Raw genomic sequence first — 21,404 nt, 5'->3', positions numbered from 1 at the left:
GCTAAAATACAACTATCCAGGCTGCCTTTTATTTTTGCAAGTTCTTTGAGACAATTTATATTACATCTTTCATAAGTGCCTGTGACAGGATGCGATGCGACACATGGATGTGCTGCGTTTCTTTCTATGACAGCTTTTACCGTATTTGTGTCCAATTATTATCATTTTATTCACGGATTTTCCGCAGTTTATCGCAAATAATTAATTCAAACTTTTCACAGTCCAGTGCCATCCATTTAACTGTGAAACAGAATGGGATGCATCAACATATGGGTTACAAATGGAGCCACCAAAAGTTTGTCTTGAATGCAAGCTGAAAAAGAGAAATGTGTTTTGATGTGAGATTTCAACCACAAAATTGCCTTACATAAAATTGGTTATAAAAATAGGGAGGGAGAAATGTCCTTAGCAAAGAGGAGGAGAACCCGTAGAAGTAGTGGTCTTAAAATCGCAGGGAAATACAACTAAGGACGTAGCTGCCAAAAAGATAGGGAGTAGAGGATTTCACTTGGTTGTGGTGGAAAAATAGGAATCAACATTCCTAGGCGTTGCTTTCCTGCTTCTGCTGCTGATTCAGTTGTGTTATTTAAAATAACTCATTTAACATCTCCACAACGAGACTTTCCCCAGCAGCGCAATGACCCTGCAAAGATACTGTGCTACTTCATATTTGCAGATACTTGTATGAAACCTTTGTGTACCTTTGGATGTAAACCACCATGTCTGCACAAAGTGGTGTTATTTAAATGAAGGGTTATAAAGCCAATACTGTATGAAAGATTAGAGAAACAAAAAGCCTTTGCCACAGACTTATCGGAAAGGGTGCATCAGCAGTCTTGATTTGCAGGGATTGAGCCTGGCTCTCATCTCAGCAAAGCTATTTGTGGATGGGTTTAACCAACAGGAAGGACAGGGACCACAAGAGAAAGGGTCTGTCAGAGTCATTTTCATCCATCTTTTATTGCCACTTTTGCAGATGAAAGACAGAAGCAGCAACATTTCCTCTTTGAATCTGTAGCACAGTTTCTGATGTGCCAACCACATTAAAATTAAACCCAAAGCTATTATCATGTTCTAGGGTCCCTGCTAGCCCCTGGGGAAGGACAGCATATGTTTCCTACGGTTTTCTTCCCATTCCCTTGGTTGTTTCAGTATGCTACCTGCAATTTATTAGCTAATGTTTACATTCCCTTTCTCTTCCTCACTGACCCTAACTTTCCTCCCAGGAGAAATCCATCTTTCTTGATGTTACTGACATTTTTTTCCCATTTGAACCTTTTGCTGGACTCCTCTGCCTTTCGCAGCCTTTTGGTCCTTTCCTTGGCGAATTCAACGACTCTCATTAAAATGCTGCCTGCGTTAAGAATTGAGAGAAGCCCCTTCTCTTCCACTGCATTCTTTTACATTATTAGAGTCACTTGCAATCTAGCAACACCTTATAATAATATTTCATTTTTTGCCTACCAAACAGAGATGATGGAGAAAGCATTATGAAATTCAAGCCTTTAATTTGTCATTTAATGTGACCTTTATGGCTAAAATAATTCAAATGGTTTAGAAGAAGATTTTTGCTATTTAAACAACCCAAATGGTCTCCCTATAGGCTGTAGCTCCTGATGCTGTAAGATGCTGCATCACTGTAGAGGGTCATGGAGACAGAGCTTCCCTAGACTTAATGAGAAATTGGTGACCCTGACCATCCAGCTCAGTACTGTTGCCATATGAATGTTGTCATTAAATATTACTGCTGTTATAAATAATAACACTAGCAACAGCACCCATTTCTGCAATAGGAATAGCCAACAATCCCAGGCATGTAGAAGACATGCTAGGGATTTTCCTAGGTGCTCCGTGTACAAGGTGCAAAGACACAACCCACCCCAAGAGGTTTACAGACAGAGCACCGTATATTTAGATTATCTTTCCTGCCTTTAGTCAGTGTCAGTATCAAAACTGCTTTTTCTCCTTATTCCTCAGTATCAGCCTGTGGAAAAAAAGATGTTGATACTTTCCTTTTGGGGGAACATTGAGGTCTAGTGCTGAAAAGCGCAATGAAAGACATGGGTTAGTAGTAGAAGTCAGTTGTCATGTATGGAAAGCTGTATGGGACTGCTGATGCAAGAAATGGTTTCTGTGCTGCTATAAAACCTAGACCTGATCCTGCTCCATCTGGTATTTTGTGATTTTGGACCTCCGTGCACAGTTCACAGTAATGTCAACAAAAGCCCTGAAGGCTTATGTGGAGGAATGGTTTAATATAGAGTTTGCAGCTTGACCTTTATGTTTATGACCTTTTCAAACTAAATGGGCATTGGAATTCCAGAGGACCTCTTTTATAATGCATTACACGCGTTTTCTCCCAGCTAAAAAAAAAGGAAGGAGGGCGGATGAAGTTTGGCTATGTAGTATTCTGTCTGCCTGACTTCAGCATCTAATTTGCACCTAAATTATATACTTAAAAAACTGTTGAAGTTCTTGAGTTAATCAGCTCCAAGAGAGGAAAGTGCCTTGCAGGCAGGGAGATCATCTTCCCTCCGTGGACTAGAAGGAACAGGATGCTTGCCTGGCTTTTTGTTTGTTTGTTTAATTGGGAACGGTTGAGATGTCATACCTGTTTCCGTTTTCAGACTGCATTCAACACCATTCTCAGTTCATGCAGATCCCACAATGTGAAAGACATGAACGTAGGGTGTTTCAGTTGTGTTAAATTTATTCAGTCATTTACAAGAAAATTTCAACAGGAACTCCAAAATGAGTCAAAGATCTTTATTTCTCCCAGGTAAATTGAGCCCTCTCTGTCTCTTCCTTTGTTAGTGGTGGGAATGGTGTGATGACTACTTTGACACTGGAGCTAAGCTGCATGGTGCTAGTGTGTGCTTAAGTAGCATGTTGCACAACATCTCTCTGATTCTCCAAACGGGCCTTCTTCTATCTTTCCTTCTTCCCCCAGCCCATGCCTATGTAAGAGCAGCCAAACTTTAAAAGCACATCAGAACTATTTATCAAGGGTGCTTAAATGGCAATAATTTTAATATCTATTAATTTTAATTAATTGCCCATTTAATTCACAGTGCTGCAAGTTTTCATTAATGTCAAAAACATGTAGCTCCCTAGCTTCCTTTGAATTATCTTCTCTGAGAACTACCTAAATACCTTTCTGATTTCTTTTCTGCTTCTTATGCCCTTACCTTCAGCTTCTTAGCAGCAAACCCAAGGCTTTAACTCTCCTTGCAATGGTTTTGTCTGAAAATTCAGTCTGCCTTATTTCCTTCTTCTTAGCATGATATAGTACATAAAAGAACAAATATTTGCATGCTATATTACTAATATTCATTATGTTATGATTATCAAAAATCTGTAGTTGACTTTGTATTTCTTGAGGCAGTTGCTAAGTTTATTTCCTCTCTTTAGAAAACAGAAAAAATGGAAATTCTGGCTTTGCTTGTATTCCTGAAAATCCTAGAGGCAATTTAAACTCACCTTTGAGTTTCAGGGTGAATTAGTTTTCTGCATTTTCCTCTGATTCTCTTCTCTGAGCAATGTGAGAATTGTAGCAATTGACCCAATTTATCATCACCATCCTTGGTGGTGTTAGTTTGCTTTGGGACAAGACAAATAAGAATTTTCTCTGCCCTCAGACAATGTGTTTTAGAGGACTATTCTCTAAATTAGATCATCTCCTATATTTCTCCCCTGCTTCACTCATCCATCATGGCATGGTAGGCCAAATGAGACTTGTGTGAGGATCTCAGTCTGTCCTGGCTTTATTAGGTTTGAACATGGAGCAGGCATGCTCTTTGCTATCTACCAGTGAAGGAAGACTTCTTGACAGGTTTTAGCTGTATTTGATGTGGGGATGTCCTCCAGAGTTCAGTGTGATCCATCTTTGCATCTAAGTCTGATTCGCCGCAGTCATCGGATATTCCTGAGATGTGTATTCAGTCCTGCTCTTCTGGATCATTCCACTGGCAAAGAGAGAAAAAGGCCCTCACATGCGACTCATTTGCCTACAGGTCCTCCAGATTTACTGACATGTTTTATTCTCAGAGGAGAAAATAATTTCTAACAGCAGCATAATCCCATCTTAAACTGCATATCAGCAGCTGATAGGAACATAGGGAAGCTTGGCATCTTCCCAAAAAGCAACCCCATCTAGGAAAAGAACTATAAAAATTTTCATTCCTTGCAGCAAATGCAATCATAAAAATACAAGCAGAATATGTTTGAAAATAAAAAAATAAATAAAAAGAGACTGAAATTCAAAAGGGACAGAAAGGGACAGAGTTGCAGAACCCCCATTCTGTGGGAATGCCAGATCTGCCTTGTAACTTGCCTTAGGCAAATTCTCCAGCTGACCTCTAGAAATCCCTTTTAACAGTTCAGGAAGTTTTCCTTGGCCTCTCCCTCGCACCAAATGAGAGGTAAGCTTTACATCAGAAGATCCTCTCCTGTTAGTCATGCAAGGTTCAGTGGTTTGGGTTTTTTTTGTTTTTAAACCCTGTTTTATTAAAAGGAAAATTAATTCTTTCCAAAGCATGCAGGACTTTTGTCAGAATAAAAATATGTTCATAGTGACTATGAAGCTAAGAACCAAGGTAACACTCCAGATTCAGCCAGAAAATGTAACCAAGGCTGACGAATATTGAGAACACAACCTATAGTCTGTTGACTCACAGCTGTCTCGGTTCAATTTCCTGAGATCTCCTCCTTGACCATACTATACCATCTGTTAAATTGAAAATTAGGGCTGTGCTAGAAAGGTCTCATGAAGCTGAAGTGAAGGCAAATAAATAAGATCTTGTGTACCGGGAGCTGTTTCTGCAGCCGTCCCAAGTTTGATAGCAGCTGGAACTGGCTAGAGTTGTATTGGGAAATCCTATATAAACTACAACACGCTTTCAGATAACATAAAAAACTCCCAGTTGTGTACATAAAATGCTTCCAGGTCTTACGCAAGAGCATAAAGATCAATCTCAAGAATGTAAGGATAGAAATCATCTCACTTAACTGTAGGTGTCCAAAGCGTAGACATAACTGTCTGTGCTAGGTGTCTTTGGGAATCTCAGCAGTCAATTAGAGAGAAAAATCGCTTTCTGGATGAATTTATACCATCCAAACATGATAAATCTTCTGATCCAAAAATGGGATTACAAGGAGACGTGGACTTTTCATGAAATCCCACTTTAAGTGCTTCAATTTAATCAGAGTATTTTAAGGGAAGTCTTTAATCTGTATTGAAGATGTATCAGCATTACATCTTAGCTTGCAATGGTATCACAAACAACAGCTAATCCACATCTCTCTGAGGTCATTCAGTGTTAAAAAGCTTTCTCCGGCCAACCTGTCTAGCCAACTCGCCAGTTCAATCAACTTCTTTATTGTTGATTTTCCCAAAGTGCCCCAGGAACTCTCCATGTATTATCTTCATTTGAAATATTTCTTTCCTAATGCAATTGCAAGCACATTAGCAAAGACAGCTTCTACATATCTCGTATCTGGAAGCAGGTTTTAGTAGACAATAAAAAGGAAAGCATGTGCCATATGTTGGAAAATGGAATAAGTAATAAAAATTCACATTAATAAAACTGAGCAGCTGAACAAAATTTCATCATCCTTTCATCCTAAGATTGTCATCAAAGAAAGTGTTAAATGGCCGATAGTAACATTGGTAAAACTGATACTGCGGGAGCTTACAGCACTGCAGATGAGCTCGCTTCAAAAGGGTTGGGGGTTACCCGGCAGCACGCTTTCAAAAACGGGCCTCAAGTACCCCAGAAATGTGTGAAGCTGCCACCTCCTCAACTGCCACCTCCTACAGGCTCAGCCCTCCAACCTCGACATGAGCACCTTCAGAAGGAAGTGGTTTCATGTGGGGTTCCCAGAATAGTTCAGCTGCAGTTTTTAAGAGAAAAGTCCTGTTTGTTTTTACATGACTGTTCTCTCTCCCTCTCCATGCCCCTCCAACACCTGTCTTTCAAAGATAATTGTGGTGGGTGCTTCTCTGGGTGCTTCATGGTAGGCATAGATTTAACACGTCTATAAGACTCCTACAGTTTAGCATTTACACCTAATTCAACAATTATTCTTCAGTGCCTAAATGCAACTTCAGAAGTGTTCATCGTATGAGGAGCTGTTTTGAGGGTATAAGAAGGCTGAGGAGCAGTACAAAGCATTTCCAGACTGCCTCTAGTACTCCAGATGAGAGGCAGGACCCAATATCTCAGGCAACATTCCCAGAAGTTCAGCCATCTGAGTGGATCTTCACTGTCAACGCTTGACCATGGTCTGTTAAAATGTACCAGACTGAGTCAGGACTAAATCAAGTTTTCACTCCAGCAGAGATTATAATCACAAATCTCACAGCAGGATGTTCTCAGATCCATCTCTGTCTCAGTCTTTGATGCAGTTTCTGCCTTTGTTAATAGAAAATGTATCCATGTAAAATAAAGTGCATTGCCTGGTTAGTTACAAGTTTAGGCTTGAGTCAGGTAGCTGGCCACCAAGATTTATTTGTTTGTCACTAGACCATTTTGGAAGATGTGAATACTATTAAAAAAACCCGCATATGATGGCTTCAGTTGTTATTTTAGGGGAATAATATACTACACTTAATGAAAATGGCTTGAAGAAGTCGGTGTTTTTACAATACACTGAGTAGTGCCCTGCAAACCCAGCTCTAAGCTAACAGAGGAAGGGCATTTAAAACATTTATTGCTAACACTTCCATGTTAATTCTTGGAAGTTTTAAGGGCAGGGTTTCTTTGGAAGTTCATTCCAGTTGATAGCATATAACTTTTGATTGCTCATTAAGATGGTTATTAAGCATCTTGAAGTATAGGCTTTTATTTTGTTTTCATGGTTATCAGTATGAAACATTCTCTTTGTAAAGTGCCTACTGTCCCAAGGCTAGCTTTGTTTCAGCAGAGATTTCCTTGCAAGAATCTCAAACTCTCTTCTTCAAAGGAGGCTTTTTTTCAGCGTTGTTTTTCATGGCATGATTTTTCTCAAGTAAATCAATTTAAAACATTAATTGGGAGATGGCATCTTTTTCTTCCAGATTAACTTTTTTTAAAAAATAACCAAACACTGAAGATATGATCAATGTCCAAATACCTTGGTATTGCTTAAATGTCAAGGACAATTATGCTTTTTCTTTCTAGTGTCAAATAGTGTTAAATATACATATCAATTGTGAAAAATATGCAGTTTGGGCTTCTGGAAGGAGGTTAGGAAATAAGCAGTATTCTTATCCACCATAAATCACAGCAGATCCAGTGTCATTTTTTTTCTGAAGAACTACAACTGCATCTGTTAGGCTCAGAGCCATATGTATGTATGTACGTCTATTCTGCATAGGGAAGTCTGGTGGCACGTCTGAAGTGACCACGTTTGGATCGTTTCAGTGGACAGAAGCTCACCAATTCTGCCTTTCTTTTGCGTAGGTCACCTGCGCTCTTATTCCCCCTCCTCTTTCTTCTCCCCCTCCCTGAATGGCCTCCAAGGCAGATATGGACCAACCAGTGCTTCTGTCTTACACTTTTTTTTGCAATAACCTGGGGAAGAGGTAGAGAGAAGTGAGGGTTTCTTCTCATTAAAGAATTCAGGGGCTGTGATTTCACTGTGATTCCTCCTAATCTTCAACTTCTTGGAATGCCAAAACCTTTTTCCTCTCACTAAAAGCGTGGCTTTTTCTGAGAATAACGCCCGTTGTTGGTCAGCAAACCATGCAGATGGTAGAGCAAGGAAGACTGTCCTCTTCGCGTCTCTGTCCCCAGCCCTGAAAGGAGAGCCATTTTGTGATGATACACCAGCCATTCAAATATATATTTCTCTGTATATATTTCACGAGGGCTAAGTCAATGGAATGGATGTTTTCCTACCTGTGGATCTAATCCCAAGAAGTCTGAGCGGCTCTTACACAAGTTTTACGACTAGTGGGCTTTGAAAGCCTTGTCGGCTTTGTGGAACTGAGTTGTCAGAGACTGTAGCTAGTGGCATTGCATTGCTGTGTGATGAATATACCTGAAGAGTTCGTTTGTCAGCAGTCTTGTGTTCCACCTCTCCCTGTCCCCAGCCTCCAAAAAATTCAGACTCAATTTACAACAAGTTCCGCTTTATAGATGGGCGAGTAAGAAGCAAGTTAGCAGCAGGGAGCGCGTGCTTCTCTTCTGAACATAATGAGTGGTTCTAATTTATAAACTATAGCTGTGGCTGGGAAACCCTGTAACCGTTTAATGTCAAATTATTTATGGCTTTCGCTTACTTTTTAATAGATTTATTTCTTTTTCCTTTTTTTTCTTTCACCTGAGACTCAGTAGGGTTTTCCCACTGCTGCATCACTCAGTGTGTGACAGGATAAGGGGATATTAGTTTCAGAACAGTGCTTTGTGAGGGTTTTTTTAATGGAAAGAAATTTATGATGTGTATCCTGTCAGATCTATTTAAATAATTCCTAAAAGACTAGTAGAATTTGACCTTTGCTGCCAGTAATTATCATTGTCCTTGAAATTAACATAACAAATCGCTATTTGCATTTTTTAAATTGATTATAATTGTAATTTTTAAAGACGCAGTTGACGGTATTTGCACCCACGAGCATCGGTGAGAATTTCCTGAAAATAAAATTTGCAGAATGAAACCCTCTTAAAATGATTTTTATACAAAAAGATAATGGTGCTTGTTCATTATCCAAACTGCAAGGGCACACATCTTACGGGCTTATAGCCATTTGATTCTTTTTATAGACTCAGTTATGGTTCACTTAAATATACTGCTAGATTTTTTTTTCTTGCGGTGCATTTTAATGATATCTGCTTTCCAATATACAAACTGTGCTTTGAAATATAAATGAGTTATGAACAAAGAAGTATCGGTAGATGTGCTGTGTATGCTAAGGCAAGCCGTTAAGATGGATGCCAGTAAAGAGATATGCCCACTTCTAGGAACATTTTCAATGGAAATTTTCCAGACATGGCTAATTTGATTGTATTTTTGTGCAACAATTAGGAGGCAATTACGATAGTTCTTTCGACGCGGAGAAGGGAGTGGGCACTATTGTCATTGCAAAGCCCTTGGATGCAGAGCAGAGGTCAATGTATAATATGACTGTGGAGGTCACCGATGGAACAAACATTGCCACGACTCAGGTAGAATATCACATTCCTTTCTTGGCAAGTTTTTCATTTGTTAGTGGAATTTATATGCTATAGAAATTAATAATTTTGCCATTCAAATAAAACCTCATCCTTTGAGACCACTGTTGACTAATGGAGGGGATATTTTTCAGAGCCTTTCCATCTGGTTGTAAAGAATCGGCTGTTGAAGGTTTCAAAGCATTATTTCTCCTTTTGTCCTCTTCGTGCTCACACTAAAGTAATTTGCCTTCCTCCAGCTGAGGGAGTCCCTATCACAGGCAGCGAAGCTTACATTTGGACAATTGTGTCACCCCGTAATGGTCCAAAATACAATAGTGCTTCTGTGGTGTTGGGGAATATTGCTATTGATTGTATTAAATGGAGTTTATACCTCTCATCCTCCCAAGACCCAAATGTGGGACACAGGATCAATTGTTCAGAGAAGAAATTTTTCCGAGGCGAAACTTAAAATTCAAAGGACCTCTCCTTTAGTGTCACTGCCTGCGATTACATTGTCTTCTGGGGAACAGCCCCAGTGAACCCTTTAAAACCAGGCTTGCTTATCAGGGTCAGTGCCTTTCAGCAATTAAAAAGTCAGGTCAGATAAACGCGAAGGGCTGGGATAACGTTGGTTCTGACACATCCTTGTCGGAGAGACCCTGACGCAGAGCCTGGGTGTCTGTTCCATGGGAAGCAGTTGGGACATGGCCGGGGTTATGGCACAGGGACAGGGACGCTGCGGTCCAGGTGGCACCAGGCAGACTCCAAAGAGCAAAACCCTTCAATGCAAGGTGAAGCTGTGAGGTATGGGCTAGCCAAGGCCTGAAATCCTACATCTGAAATACTGCCCAAGTGTAAAGCGTGCCTATAACCTGAATATTATTTGACACATAGGAAAAAAATACATCCTGGTAGATCACAACTGTATGTAGCGTCAAATCCCATTAAATGTGGTTTATAGAGGGAAAAAAAATAGATTTGTGATATTATTTGCTTCTTTATAATGCAGAAGGAAGGCTTGAAGATTTTTTTGTATTTACATATATGCATGCACACGCGGATGCTTCTGTTTTACCTTGCCTTTTTGCTTGAATGGTTCAGATGTAAACCTGTATTCACTGCGTCACAACACCAACTTTCCTAAGAGACTTAAATCATTGAGTGCTTTCCCAGTCTGAATTCCTGTTTGTAACTGGCCGTAAAATCTCTAAGTATCCCTATCTGATAATTTCTCTTGATAATCCACTCCTGATTAGAAAACATCAGTTGGTAGTAAGTTAGGTGGTAGGAAATCTGCTGTTTTCCCTCTTAGTTTCAGTAATTAATTACATCTCTGCTAAAAACATCCCTTATTTTTAACATGATTATATCTGGCCTGTATTCCCTGTTACGCCTTTCTCTGCTCAGTTAAAGAGCTCTTTAAAATCCAGTATTTTCTCCCAAGGAAGACACTTAGAATAGTCAAATCACCCCCCAGCCTTCTGGTAGACAAGCGAAGGAGAATGACTGACTTCTTTACGTTCCCTTTCCATAAGGCATTTTCTTCATCCCTTGAGCAGATTTTTGGTTTGCATTGTTTTTTAATCTTGACGACACTCTCAGTCCACTTTTCAGAAATGTGGTGTTGAATCCCTAACACGACTTTTTTTTTTTTTTTTTCTTGCAAACATTTCAGCCAAACAAAATTTTAAAAGCACAGAGAATTTCAAACATGCTGGATACAATTTTTCTTCTCATGGATATTATGTTTACTGTTTTTCCCACTTTTGATTTAATAAATTGACCCCCTATGGCAGTCCTCAAAACCTATTTTGATGAAACCCCTACATTTTTAATTAAAACATATGGTAAAAACAGATTTCAGTAAAGCTGTTGCATTCTAAAAGAAGCTTAAGCATTCTTTGTAACAGTGATGTGACCTACTTAAGAAAGTAAAATAGTAATTTAAGATTGCAATAGTATAGCATTAGGTGTTCATCGGTAGGTACAGACCCTCCTTTCCTCCATCTCCTTCTCTCCATGTGGATACTGTTTAAGTATTTAATTGTGGCCCAGACAACATCTGAGAATGTGTTTCTTTTGGTCTTCACAACAGAGACTTCAAAAGCGATCATTATCTCAAAGCTGCCAGAATTATGGCCTGCCTAATTATCTCTCCCTTTTACAAAACTTTCATGCTGTATTTTTGACTGTACTTTGGAGCCTTTGGTTACCTTATTCGTATTTATTTCCTTTTCGAAAAATAACCGAAAAAATCAAACTGATAGGTTAAGTAAAATATGTCACGGAAACGAGTCAAAAAAGCATCTGCTGGTGGCTCTCATTGGCCTTGTTCTGAGTTTTGATAAAATGGCACTGTAAGTATTTTGTCTCACATACATAGTGCCACCTGTATTTTTAACTATAGCTGCAAGAAGAGATGGCAGAAGAGGAAGCGGGTGGAAAGCAAACGTATAAATTCGTCCCCTTGTATAACCATAAAATAATATAAAGCCCCCCTCAAAGTGTGATGGTTTATTATGAAACAGCTGATCATCGCCGTGCCAAATGGAACAATCTTGCTTTTTATTCCACCCCACCTGTTTCCCTTTATCTCTTCCTGGCCTTTTGTTTATTACACAGTTGGAGGTGGTAAAATACAGCGTAAAAATGCCAAAGATTTTTGCTCCAGTAACATGATCCCTGGCACAGAGTTGCAGTTTCTTCAGCAATGTTCCTGCACGCCTTAAACTCTGATAAGCTGTTTGCTTCCTTCACGCCTTACTGCGCACATGGTTCACTACCAACATCACTTTGATTTAAAAGTTACATCTGTCGTATTAGTGCTTTGCTGTTGTGAAAAGAGGAGAAAAGAACATAAAGGATATTAAAAAAAAATAAATAAATCACAAATTTCCTTTGTAACTGAAAGCCTATTTGGTTTGCGCATGATCAGGATTTCAAATGGAATACGGTCTCCAAAGTGAGAACCAAAGCGCCAGGACTTGCTGAGCCGCTGCCACTCGCCGTGCTGCCCGTCCATCCCAGCAGCACAGACGCGATGGGGAGGGACGGAGGGGACAAAGGCGGAGAAACGTTGCCTCGCTTGATTTATGTATTTGGAGTGTGGGTATAAAGCTTCTGTCACGTTGATTAACTTCTAGGAAGGCTGTCTCCTGACTTAGCCAGGGAGAGCTTTGGGTTCTTTGCCTTAGCTTAATTCATCATTGCTCAAGGCCACGCGGTAATTTATTAAAGGCTGAGGGCGTCCGTTGGCTCTAAATCCCCACGAAATGCGATTCCTGCAGCTGCCAGGCGAGCTGTTGGCCTTGGGGAAGGGACGGGGCTTCTGCGTCCCGCGCACTGGGGACAGCCCGGGCAGCAGCTCCGCGCGGGGACCCTGCTCCTCGCCACCGCCTCCCCTCCGGCTGGGAAAGGGACTTTTGCCCTCGCTGCAGCAGAGAGAGGACTCTCCCAGCAAGAAATCAGTGTAGTGGCGTCTAAACACTGACTTCTGCCACAATTTTGACTAACTTTGACAGTGCAATGTTAGAAGTTCTCTCGGTCGTGAGTCAGATTTATCCCAAAGCCTCCTTTTTTTTTTTACTGAGCAACTCAAATCCTTTACATCCAAGTAAAACAGGAATAGCACTTACATTTTTCTTTGTAGTGCATACAGTTGAGTTTTGCTAAAATACCCACAGAAGTATAGTACAGTAGGGAATAATCATCTAAGTGATGATAATTTTTCACTTTTATTGAGAACGTTGTACTAGCAGATAACTATTTTTTTTAAGAACATACTCCTGGAGTCATGGTATTATGACAGTTTTGTCTCTTGCTTATTTGCTTGCCTTCTCCTTGTTTCTCGTCATCCTAACCACTATAAAATAGATGCTTTCAAGCATGACAGCTGATGCTTCCAAACTAGGAGGCAAAAAATGCCTCAGTTTCACTCATTGCAAAACCGTCTCACTATTTCCTAATAGAATGGACACTCAGGGAGGAACATGCAGCTCCCTCTGAAAAGTTTTTGTAGATCGCTTCTAATACCTTCAGCTGAGCCAAGCAGGCTGGAAGAGCAGACGGGAGAAGTGCCTGCTCCTTTCTGTCTCTCCTCGCAGAAGGTTGTGGACTTTTATTTATTCTTCTGCTCGGGATTGACCTTCTGCTGCGAGTTTCAGGATGCCAAAGTTGGTATCGCCTTTCAGAGAACACCTTTTCTTCATCAGATTGTTTCTTAACAAAGAGGAGCTGATTGATCACCCCGCGTGAGGGTGCTTCTTTTAACTGAACAGTGAAAAGCTCTTCTTAGAGGACCATGGCCAAAATGTAGATAAGATATTAGAGCCTGCCAGAAGAGGTTCTGGGTGGTGTATTCTTCTAGGACAGACAAGAAAACATGGTGTTTCAATTCAGTTTTTCACTTTTGCTCAGTTGAATGTTTCCTCCAAACTAGAACCATCCCGATCCTTGACTTTTTTCTGTCCCGTCCAGCAATCTCAGCAGTGCCTTGCCTCTGAAACAAAGACTTTTTTCCCCTGTTTTAACATAACACAAGGTGAAGTATAAATAACAGGCCACTGAGATTGGTAGGGAAACTTTGTGTTTTTATGTTAAGGTTGGGGTTTGGAAGAGAGAAAAACTTGTCAGGAAGTAGCAAATAAAGCTGTGTGGTAACACTATTGAAAGCAATATTAAATCAAAATAGGTTTTCAAAACCCATACAAAAGCGTAACCTGAGTTTAAGCAATTCAGGCACTTAATAGGTTGTACTACAACACTGTGCCCAGACCAAGCAATTAGCCAAGCAGATTCTTCCAGCTTCAAATGTCTCTAAAGCAGCGCCTGGCATTTATCCAGTTTTCACTCAAATACGTTTGTGCCTAAACCAAAGGTATTTGTGATGGGCAACATTAAAAACAGCTTTGGAGAGACTTCCTGCGTTAGGTTTTGTCCTGCTTTGATTTGATTGTATTTCTCTAGGCCTTTCACTTACCATTTTGAATACAAAGTCTTTGCTAATGCTCTGAGTGTTACTTTGCCTAATTTGTAAGCTTGGAGGCCCGTGAATCCTTTATTTGAAATTTGCTTTAACTGTGGGAAATAGGAAGTGAGCCGGGAGAAGCAAATCTTTTATAGCGAGGCACTTGTTCGGACTATAAATTAGGCTCTGCACAATGGAAGCAGAAGGAGGCAAGCCTGCCTTTCTGGAGCCTGCGACGCGCTGGAAAAGAGACGAGCTTTCAAGGATAACTGGGCAGAGGCTGTTTTGCTGCGTGTTTGCTTTATGAGCGTGGAAAAAAGACTTGCAACTAATGTTTGTCTATGAAAAGTGGTTTAGGCAGCAACCTTGCACAGTCCTCAGCAAAGAGGAATCCCTACTTAGCAGCAAACAAATAGTAAACATTTCCATTCGTCACCTTGCGAGGCGTGTTGGGAAACTTGTAAAGCCTGTCTTTGATTTCACACAATGGGTATTGTCACAGCTTAACACCCCAGGCACCTACACAGTAATAAAGGATATTTATGCAGCAAGGCTCATTCTTGCCGTATCTTCCGTTTGGAAATAAATATGAAGAAAGTATTAAATTACACATACACTGTGAGTCTTTGAGTCGCTTCAGTAGGATAACACTTGATTTGGGGTGAAAGACGTGCTACAGGCTGGCTAAAGCTTAAGGTTTCAAGGAGCAGAGTGCTGGCCCTTTTGAAGTCAATGGGAAATTTGCCAGTAGTACCAAGATTTTATGCCTAAATTTGGCAGCCGTTAAATGAATTTGAGTAACTTTCATCATATTAACGATCTGGTGGCATTCGGCTTACTCGACTTCATGTATGTTTGTAGGATCAGGTTTTCTGTGAGCCTGGTGTTCATGTCAGTGTAACATTTGTCCGTTATTAAAGGAAAAGATTGCCCCCTCTTTTTAGGTAATATCTACTAGAAGTCATCCTGCTGGAGCAGGAAGTCTTCTGCATAGGAAGGTGGCATTTTAAGGTGACCTATTAAAAGTGGGGGTGGCTCAGAAATAAATCTAAAACATCTTCCCCAGCTTTGCCACTGCACTTCTCGTGTGGCTTTGGTAAGTCGTTTAACCTTGGTGCAAGGCAGTGTTTTCCTGGGCAAAGGATGGGGATAATAATAGTCACTGGCTCCTCAAAAGTGTTGTAAGGATTGAAGGACTAATAGCTATTTAAAATGACACTTAAGTTCCATTTTATTCTACCTGGTTTTGTTTCAAGTAGCTCCCAAAACAGTTAAATTTTTAAGAACATAAAAGAGTTCAATTTTCCTTTTCCATAGCTTGTGGGTTTAACAGAGCTCTGTATAATCATTATTTCCATATATAATCTAACATTCTTTTGTTGCAAGGGAAATCCACTCCCCTCTAGTAAAGGAGAGACTGTAATGTTAAAATTACGGTTGACTCTCGGGGATTTTGAGGGACAGCTGACAAAAATGAGAAACATTCTTAACTGCTTTAATAGAAGAAATTGTGAATCAATAATGACCTCTTTATTCATTAGCATCTCTAACCCACCGCCTTCCATCTCCAGATGGAAGTGGCTGTTGAAATGCAGAGTATGTAATAAATAATGCGTATTTCAATGTGGATCACTTGACAAATCATTAAAATGCTGCCATCTCTGGGGAGGAAGGTGCCTGACACTTAAACAGGCACTTGATCAGTGTTACAGTAGATATGAAGTGAGAGGGGGGAAAAAAAAAAGAAAAAAAAAGTTATTTTCTGGAAACTATCAAAGCAATTTCAAGTGCATAGCTCCCCGTAAATTTGATGACCACAGTAAATGAGGACCTCAGTATTTTATTATCTTTCCCCCTCTCCATGCCTCCCACTCCCCAAGCACCGTGGTCCATATCTGTGTGTCAGTGCATTAGCTTATAGCTTTTTCAGTGGGAAGAAATACTGCTTTGTGAATCCACGCTGTAATTTCCATGGTCTCATGGCTTACCCTTGGTCTCCGATGCTGATCCAGTCCCCTCCTGTTTAGTTTATCCAGTCTAGTGAAGGCATACATCACGGAGCCGTGGCTTGCACAGTCACGGTGCAAGCTTTCTGGTGGATAACGCTTCATGCCCTCCTCTGCTTTCCCAGTTTGCCAGTGATCCCAGAATACATTAGATATAATGGGAAGTGAACCTCAGCACCGGGGTGATCACACACCACGCAAACGAAACAGCATGTCATCTCTGTAGCAGTACCTTTAAGACACATTGGTGTGCATCTGTGTTTTTTCTTTTTTTCTTACAGAATAGCTTGAGCTTGCACATAGCAATGTTAAAAACGAATGTTAAAAACATGCTTACTTGTCCAAGGTAGGTCATGCGGTACTAGCATCAGCAGAATCAAACACTCTTGGTATTTTCCATTTGAAAAGTTTTTATTTCCCTGTTGACTATCTAAAACGATACATGACAAAGTTTTTGGCCACTAATTAAAAGTAAAATAAATGATGTTGTCGTCTGTGTTAACAATGCAGCAGTAAAATAATCCAGCCGTGTTATAGCGGTCGCTGGCAAAGGCTGAGAATATCCAAACTACTCGAGAAGATGTCTTTAAGCGTTAAACACTGGTAATCAGATTATCCCCAGCTCAGATTGCTTCAATGTCTCTTCCTTACACTAACAAAAGTGATTCAGCACTGGCTTTGTGTCCCACTGGAGTAGAGTTGAAGTCTTTATTTTTTTCCTTGGGCTTTCTTTCATATATTACAACTGATTTCTTCACATATTTTTCAGATGTGGGTTTGGCTTTTTTTATTTTCCTCAGTCAAGTCAGAAACACGCATTGATATATTGTATAGCAACAACAAAAATATAAGAAGCTAAGTAACTCTTCATCATTATTATAGGCCCAGCAATGTATATTTCCCCCCAATTTTATTGCTATCTGTCCAAGACTGAAGCATAACTTAATATAGGCTTCAACCTACTTCACTCTGGCGTACCATAATCTAGCGAAAATTAAATCGCATGGAATGTGCAGTTGAAGTCCTATGCCATTTAACTTAGAGAGCATTTTATTTCAGCTGTCTTTTAAACAGTTCCCAGGCTAGTTCATTACGACTGCCGCTTACAATTGCTCATGTTCCTTCTGGTAATGTGTTCTACAAACCCTTCCAAATATCATGGAAATCTAAAGTTTCATTTCTCTCTGAGGCCAACATCTGTTTGTGCAATATTGCAGTGTAACTGTATTTTTCTTCTGTTAAGAAAGTGTGGGTGAACAGGGCTTGATCAAGCAAAGTAATAAAATATTTGCTTATAAAAGAGCCAAGTACTTTTCGGAACAAAGAAAATAACATGAGGGATGGGTCAAGTCTCCGAGTCTTAGGGAAGAGTCCTGTGCGTGGCCTTTCCCATGTCATTCATTGGACTATCTCTTATTTCAGAGCCTTTGAATAAAAAGACTGTTCCATTTCAGTCACTGTGCAATAAAGTGTGTGCTTTCACTGGCACATTCTGCAAAAGATACTTTTTGATTCCAGTACTGAAAAAGAGGCAACTCTTTGCATTGCCTCGTTCAGCGTTATGTAGTTCGCCGAGGGTTTTGCTGCCACGCTGCCCGAAATGATCCATAGCACATAAAGTCTGGAAAGCAAATTTCCTCCAGGGAGTGACTCCTCCGGTGGCGAAAAACACAAAACTTCGTCAGAGCCACACACAAGTAACATTGCAGAGGCACATAACTGTCGAAAGGCAAAGCTTGGAAAATAGTGATTCTTATTAGTTACCAGGGACAGCTTGTGATATATGGAAATGGGTGTAATAGGCAGCAACAGCAGCATCCTGCCGGCCTTCCCCCTCTCCAAGTTTCTTTAGAATCATAGAATCATTTAGGTTGGAAAAGACCCTTGGGATCATCGAGTCCATGATGGGGGACTCGATGGGGTCAACACCCAGGTTTTAAAGACAGACTTGAAGCAAATGGCACAGCGTTCATTCACATTTTTAGCACCAGTGATACCCTTCATAAACTGCAACAGAAGGGAGGCAAACAGGTGTTTAAGGGGAAAGTGAATTAGTTGTCAATAAAGACAAACATCGCTGGCAAAGGAAGAGCAAGGATGAAACCATAAAAATAATCCTTCCCTGTCACCAGTACCCTGCGATTACTTGTCCTTGGTGGTTGATATTGACCTGTGTGGGGTGGGCTTGCGTGGCCATGAGGTTGTGTCCCCTGTTCTCGCCTCACCAAGTGTCACCCTTCCCAACACAGCCTAAGGTGTAATGGGAACTGGAAGTCTTCACTGCTGTCGTGGTTTGACACTGCTAGTACGTCCCAACGCAATATATCGGGCAGAAAACAACACAGGATTTAGCAGAGTCTTGATGGTATAAAAAGCAGATTTAAGTAACATGGAAAGGATTCTTTTATAGCCTTATTAATAGTGAAGGGGAAAGGAAATCCCGTAATAGCTCTAGAAGTCTCTTGTAACCAGAGCCGTTACAAGGGATGACAAAACCTTTCCTGTGACCATTGTAGGAATATTTTCCAATCTATAGATACTGAAGATACGGACTTCTTTGTCAGGCTCTGAGTAGGTCTTATAATTAGGAACATTTTGCCTCTAAAGTCATATGCTTACTATTTCTTTTGATCTGAACAGTAAGCATTTAATATTAAATGATGTTTCTCAGTCCCACCATACAGCAGTATAACATCATCAGCCATCTAAAGCAAATTATATTTCTCTAGGTGCCTATTCAGCAATCCAACTAAACTTCAGTAACTTCAAATGTTTTTCTTTTATTAACTGTAGGTTCTTATCAAAGTGTTGGATAACAATGATAATGGCCCAGAATTCTCTCACCCAAGTTACGATGTCACCATTTCAGAGGACATCCTCCCTGATACTGAAATTCTGCAAATTGAAGCTATAGACAGAGACGAAAAGCATAAGTTGAGCTACACTATTCACAGCAGCATCGATACAGTCAGCGTGAGAAAATTCAGAATTGATCCCAGCACTGGGGTGCTCTATACTGCTGAGAGATTAGACCACGAAGCTCAAGACAAGCACATCCTTAATGTCATGGTAAGAATGCAATATTCACCTGGGTCAGGGCACAATTACTGCTGCTTCAGGTGCATACGTGCCTTAGCCTTTGCATGAGCAAAGAACTTTCAGTGCAGTAAGTACTCATTAATTTTATCTTGCCTGCCCTGCTGTGTATTTATATTACATCTTTTTATTTGGGCTGTTTGGGAAACTTATTGTGAATTCATTGTATGTAATATGATATGATTTGCTATCTCAAGGGAGAGCAGGCAGGAAATTATTTAATCTCTTGGCATCTGGTCCTCTCGCTCAAGGTAATTTTCAGAGTTTCTGAAGTTAGGCTGAAAGTTATTTGAGAAGTTATTCACAGGGAGATAACTGCTTTCCTGCCATAGAGAATGCTACACCCTTTCTAAATACAAGCCTCGTCCATAGTTTACTTTTACGGATTTATTTTAGTATATAAGCTATTGTTATACTAAGTAGCTTTCAGCTACATTTCCAAATGTTTTGGTATTAGAAAATAAAATTAATTACCATTTTTTTCTCAATGTGCGTAAATTACGGAACATAGGTCTGTCTGTTTCCAAGTGAAGGTTTTATATTATAGACTGGAGGTTAATTAAAAAAAAAAATAAAAATCTGTGTTAATTTGAACATCGTAGTCCACTATTTTCTTTAACCACTTAAGACTGCTGCAGAAGAGATCTTCGAAAGAACTTGAGCTGGGGAGCAGAGGACTCAGAGGGCTGCAGTGACATCCAGCCAGCTGGAGCTGAGTGGGGTCTCAGCTCACAGCGTAACAAGCTGCAAGTCCTTTGGCGAGCAGGCTAAGAAATAAGTATAAACTGAAGCACAGAGAGGCACGGCTGATAGAGGTCATTTCCCGGTTCTTGTGTTTGACCTCCACCTGATACAATGAGGGGTCTGTTCTGTTTACGGAGAGCCAGACTTTTGGGGATCACGTTGGCAGGATTGTCAGTGTAGCCATGCTGAGATTTTTAGTATGGAGTTGAGAGAGGTGCGGTAAACGATACCTCTGCTGGGAGTGCTAATCACTGCTTACTATTTATCCTACTGTTTACTATCGGTATCGTCACCTTCAAAAAGGTGTGCACTGTCCATTGGCACCTACAAGCACTAGACTGACACGCGACTGATCATAGTTGGTAAAATTGTTTATAGCTCTTCGAAAGAAGGAGCCATGGGCAAGGTATGTTTGCCTCTGTGCTGTAAAGCAGGGATTGGCGGGACGAAGGCATGACCATTCAATTAGTATATAAAAAAACGTATTTCTTGCAAACCTGAAACTGAATTTAAGAAGTCATGTAGTCACCAGTTTAAAAATTCATGTCATGATGTGCAGTGTATTTTTTCACAAGTGAAAAAAAAAGGTCTCGAAGCTCTTCCTGTTTCTTTAAATTTACTATCTACCATCTCACATGTGAATGTATTTTAGACTGTTCTTTGGGACAAATGGATTTTTTTATCACTTTGTATTAAATATAACTGAAAGTCTTATTAGCACTGAGATTAGTAGTATTTATGAAGTTTTACTAGGTGGATATCAAGATGTGTATTATGCACTTGTTCTATAGGTCCGAGATCAAGAATTCCCTTACAGAAGAAACCTGGCCAGAGTCATCATAAATGTGGAGGACTCCAATGACCACAGTCCGTACTTCACTAGCCCGTTGTACGAAGCCTCGGTGTTTGAATCAGCAGCAGTTGGATCAGCAGTCTTGCAGGTCACAGCTTTGGACAAAGACAAAGGAGAAAACGCAGAGCTTATCTACACTATCGAAGCAGGTTAGGATAGAGGATGAAAATGTAGCATCAAGATTCACGCTCTGCACAGAGCAGTGCTGTGATGGTGACAAGTCAGATTCTTTGGTCTGCCTTCTCCTGGAGGGCTGGGCAAAAGAGACACCTTCCTGTTGGTTTGAGTTTTTTTTTTAATTTTGAAGCTGCCATACCCAAAATGTGTCAGAACAGAATCTCATGCCCCATTCACTAGATGGCTCCAGAGCCTTTAACTATAAGTCATTGGTTCAAAACCATCACAGAAGATAGTTATTGAAACTACAGCCAGTGACTTGTTTTCAGGTTGCTGGCTTCACAGTGGATCCTCCAGATCCGCCTCTTCGCCAATATTTGGATCAGAGGGGCGTGGAGGCTAACACCAGGGCTATGCTAAAAACTTCTGCCAGCAGAGCTGTAGCAGTTTAGTGGCACAAGGTCTCTTGAAACTAAGGGAGGGCATGG

The 21,404-nt window shown here is 40.4% G+C and overlaps 1 protein-coding gene across 10 annotated transcripts in view; it reads left to right on the top strand.

Moving 5' to 3' along the window:
• Positions 1-21,404, top strand: part of FAT3 (FAT atypical cadherin 3) — a 427,575-nt gene that overhangs the window by 317,995 nt on the left and 88,176 nt on the right. For all 10 annotated transcript variants that reach the window (XR_012585081.1, XM_074571548.1, XM_074571528.1 and 7 more), the window contains 3 exons: positions 9,007-9,146; positions 18,900-19,175; positions 20,738-20,948. Coding sequence is in view for 9 of the 10 variants with exons in the window: in XM_074571548.1 (XP_074427649.1) it covers positions 9,007-9,146; positions 18,900-19,175; positions 20,738-20,948 (627 nt within the window). In the remaining variant the exon portion in view is untranslated. The remainder of the gene's footprint in view (positions 1-9,006; positions 9,147-18,899; positions 19,176-20,737; positions 20,949-21,404) is intronic.

This window comes from Larus michahellis, chromosome 1 (genome assembly GCF_964199755.1).
Source record: "Larus michahellis chromosome 1, bLarMic1.1, whole genome shotgun sequence".
NCBI lineage: Eukaryota > Metazoa > Chordata > Aves > Charadriiformes > Laridae > Larus > Larus michahellis.
The sequence above is the reverse complement of the archived record's forward strand: the minus strand, read 5'-3'. Positions and strand labels throughout refer to the sequence as shown.